The 4,079-nt window shown below is 43.0% G+C and overlaps 1 protein-coding gene across 1 annotated transcript; it reads right to left on the bottom strand.

Moving 5' to 3' along the window:
* Positions 1 to 1,840: 1,840 nt before the first annotated feature.
* Positions 1,841 to 2,248, bottom strand: LOC123176671 (probable transcriptional regulator RABBIT EARS). Its single transcript, XM_044590766.1, has one exon. It carries the CDS (start codon positions 2,246 to 2,248, stop codon positions 1,841 to 1,843), a length of 408 nt encoding a protein of 135 aa, XP_044446701.1.
* Between the last annotated feature and the right edge of the window lie 1,831 nt (positions 2,249 to 4,079).

Raw genomic sequence — 4,079 nt, 5'->3', positions numbered from 1 at the left:
AAAAAACATGCAACACTGTGATAAGCACCAAAAGAATAAAGAACATGAATAAAAATCCTCGCGTTGCTCGCCCGTAGGCGATTCCTAATAGGAATAGGTACGGTGAGCCATAGCCCTGACAAGCCACATGCTAGTATCGCATGAAGGTTTTTCCCTTCATGTAGTTTACTTTGCTGCCCCGTGTTGCCTTTTTTGGCTGCTCGCACATGTGTGTTCGTTCGCTCGGGTTTCATCGCTCACGGTAGAATTGGTTTTTCTTTCCTCTCTCTATCTAATGGGCACCAGTCCGGTTTTCGCCTGTTTTTTGTTTCTTTCTTTTTCTGTGGTTTTCTTTACTATGTTTATCGGGTTTTTTATTATTTTTTCTTCTTTTCTCTTTTCTTCTTCAGTTTTCTTAGGTTTTAATGTTGTTTCCTATCTTTTTTGCGGCTTTCTTTGGTTTTCAATTGTTTTATGTTTCTCTACTAGTTATCTTTGTTTTTTTTCCTTTTTCTTCTTTCTTCTTTCTTTGGTTTTGATCAGTTTTCTTTGTTTTAAATGTCTTTCTACCCTTTTTCTTTGTTCTTCCTTTGGTATTCACCTGATTTCTTCGTTTCTTTATGTTTCTCTTCTTTTTTTTCATTTTTTTTCCTTCGGCAGGTCTCTTGCCTAGTCTTACTTCACTACTCGTTTCTTTTTTCATTATCCATGCTCGGATTCAAACATCTAACTCTCTAATAATTATTAGAGAGTTTCCTCAGCTGAATATCTATCATGTAGTAGATTGGTAGTAGTGTTCCTTACATTATTCACCCTGCTACCAGAAAAGGCAAATTCTCCATTTGTAATTTCATGATGACACATTGAAGTAGCGCTATTTTTCACGTTATTATGCTGTTAACAAATTCCTAATTTGCCTGCAATCGGACCAAACGGTTCCCTACCGTGTAATATCGTGTGCACATGTATCTTGATGCCCGCACACATGTCAGTCAGATAGACAGCAAGCATCTTGCGGCCCAGCAGTCCGCGCGCAGGGGCTACAGATGGTCGTACGGCTTTGCATGCATGGTCCATGCAGGCACGAAGAGAGATTCCTTGCGCTGTACTACATGTGAAGAAAAGTCTTTCCTTTCCGAGTCAGTGAGAAGGGCCGAAAATATGGACATGCAGATAAAAGTTGCAAACAAAATTGAAAAAAGCCAGCCAGCTTCCAATTTCGTTGAAATTGAAAAATAGTTCATCCAGATCGACATGGAAGTCCTGGTAGCATCGACGTCAAACATGGCCAAAGCGCTTGATAGCTACACAACCAACCACAAGCAGATTACTGCAGAGACAAACCATCAAACCAGCAACGAATGACAAGAATTACAATGACCATGGAAACAAAAGCTGCACAAGTTGATCACCAAGTTTTTTTTGTATCTTTCTTTTTGCGAATATATATCCGATAAATCAATGAGACAAAATTTGTTGTGAGTAACCTTGGAGCTGATGTGAAAAAGATATTGATGTACGTATTTCTTATTATGTTTTGAGTACTTCGTATTTCTAATGTACTTTTATACCACCTCTATATATCAAAATATAAGACGTTTTTCACACTATCAGAGGCAGTAATAGATTTGAGTCCTTTTTCGCAAAAGAAAAGAAAAACTTCGGAGACAGGGGAAGACCATATGGGTGAATACATTTGGTGGACACACACACACCTACCTGACTAATAGCTAGTTCAACAAGGACGAAAAGAAGATTGAAAAGGAAGATAAAAAAAACATACAGAGGAAGATAAAAAAACATACAGGAGGATAAGAAGATTGAAAGGAAGATAATAAAAACGTACACACGAGGTAGCTAATTAAAGCTTGAGGTTGAGATCAAGCTGCTGCAACTGCTTCTCGCCGTCGTCGTCAAGGCGCGCGTCTGGCCATCTCGCCGGCGCCTTTGCCACCGCCGCGGCCGGCCAGTAGCCGTGGTCGGGTTGGAGGTAGAGGTGAGGGTTCCAGCTGCCGGCCCGCTCCTTCTTGTGCACATTCTGGTGGCCCCCCAACGCCTGAGACTTGAGGAACTTCTTGTCGCAGAAGAGGCACGAGAACAGCCGCCTCGACCTCGCTTCGCCGTCATGGCCACCATGGCCGTCGTGGCCGGCAGGGGCGTTTCCTTCAGCCCAGAAGGAGGTGGATGGGGGTGCCGGTGGTGGACTCATGGGGGCCAGCGTGAGGGACAGGTCTAGGGAAGCGGCTGCGCCACGGGGAGCCTGATCCATCGGAGAAGAGAGGGCCGGCAGGAGGAAGATATTTGCCGGCCAGCAGCTCTGCTTCTCCTGTACTAGTGGCTTTCACTCTCTAGCGTAGCTAGTTGCTGGAGTTTATAGATGGAAGCGTGCCACTTGCTAAATCTGGGAGCCGCACTATTGCGAGGGGCACCAACGTGCACCCCACCGGCTGTAGCCAACCACAGAGGAACACCAGCCCATGAGAGGGACGTCAAGGCAGATCATGGCTACAGAGGTGGTGATCCTGCTTTGTTGATCCTTATACAATTGGTGAAAGGTCAAAACCGCACCTGAACTATGTTTCCACTACAACAATGATTATGGCCCGATCAAGGGATTACTGATTTACCAAAAAAGGGGGTTGTGAGGTTCGTCGACTCATGGCGGCATGCAGAAACTTCAAATCCATGCATGTCTAGAGGATAGATTGACAAAGAGATTGGGAGTAGCAACAAATCATAACGTTGGCTCGATGTTTCCGGGCCACGATGGCGAGGGTGGTGGTCCTCTCTAAGAATTAACGTTGTTGTGACGGGTCTTCCAGATGCCCTAAACGATGCCAGTCATCATGGTGGAGCGAAACTTCAAAGGGGTGGGGCATAGTTTTAAATAGCCGGCTACAGCCTTTTTAGCATGGTGTCGCTAAATGTCCGCCTTCACAAATAGCCCGCTATAGCCTGCTATAGCCCGCTATAGCTGATTTGGAGACCCGGCGCTATTTTCCATAGCCCGCTATTTAAAACATTGGGTGGGGCAGGAGGGGGCGACGGTGAGTTCCGGTAACTTTGTGCATGAAAAAGACCAGAATTGCAATTGCCTGGGAGCTCAAGGCGATGGAGGCTATGCACCTTTTCATTTAGTTTTTGGAAGTGTGTCGATCAATGACCCTAAAACTTCTGCAACAACAAAGTAGAATCTCAACCTACATATATATATAAATAGGTGGTCACAATAACATGTTTGCAAACATATCACCTCAACATACAACCATACACAGGAAAATACACATCTCAATAAGCAACTGTGCATGGGAAAAGTGTTCTTTAATCCCACTATTTCAATAATTATTTTACCGATATGCAATAACCAGTACAATAAAACCGTGTATATTTCAGTTTCACTTTCATGCAACCAAATCTCCCTAAAAGATATTGCTGCCAATTCTTGCAGGAACGCATGGGCCGGGTATTCTCTAGTTTCATTCATACACAATTCATGGAGCATCGATATAGATACAATCATTTTAGCTATCTAAGAGCATACTCAATGATGGTATGCTATATACATTTCCCCCTTTTGTTTCCCTACTCCAAAGCTCAATCACATATGGCTCGTATTCCGCTGCACCCGCTTTCACCCTCATACTCAGGGTGGCGTCATCCGATCTTATTATATAGACAAGTAACTTGGGCAGATGTTTGATTCAAGCATTTTCCTAAAGGTAATTTTATTGACTCAAATGCCGCATCGAGATGAGACTGAAAACATTAAGTACATACTCGGCGTGTGCATACCAAGGCGCAAATTGCTAGGCTTTGGTATATATCGCTTGTCTAAAATGGATTTTTTAATATATATATATATATATATATATATATATATATATATATATATATATATATATATATATATATCAGGACCTACTCGCATTTGATTTCATATTTCAGGAAAGTTAAAGGTAAAAAAATGTAGCTATGACACGTGGATTACGTGGGTAGTACTGTGGCAGGCTGGAGCCATTACTCTCACGACAATGTGCCAGGTGTTTTGATTAATTCAATGGTTCAATGACCGTGACTATGTCTCCAACGCGCAGGTCCTT

The sequence above is a fragment of the Triticum aestivum genome, unplaced genomic scaffold, assembly GCF_018294505.1.
Source record: "Triticum aestivum cultivar Chinese Spring unplaced genomic scaffold, IWGSC CS RefSeq v2.1 scaffold171809, whole genome shotgun sequence".
Classification (NCBI taxonomy): Eukaryota; Viridiplantae; Streptophyta; class Magnoliopsida; order Poales; family Poaceae; genus Triticum; species Triticum aestivum.
The sequence above is the reverse complement of the archived record's forward strand: the minus strand, read 5'-3'. Positions and strand labels throughout refer to the sequence as shown.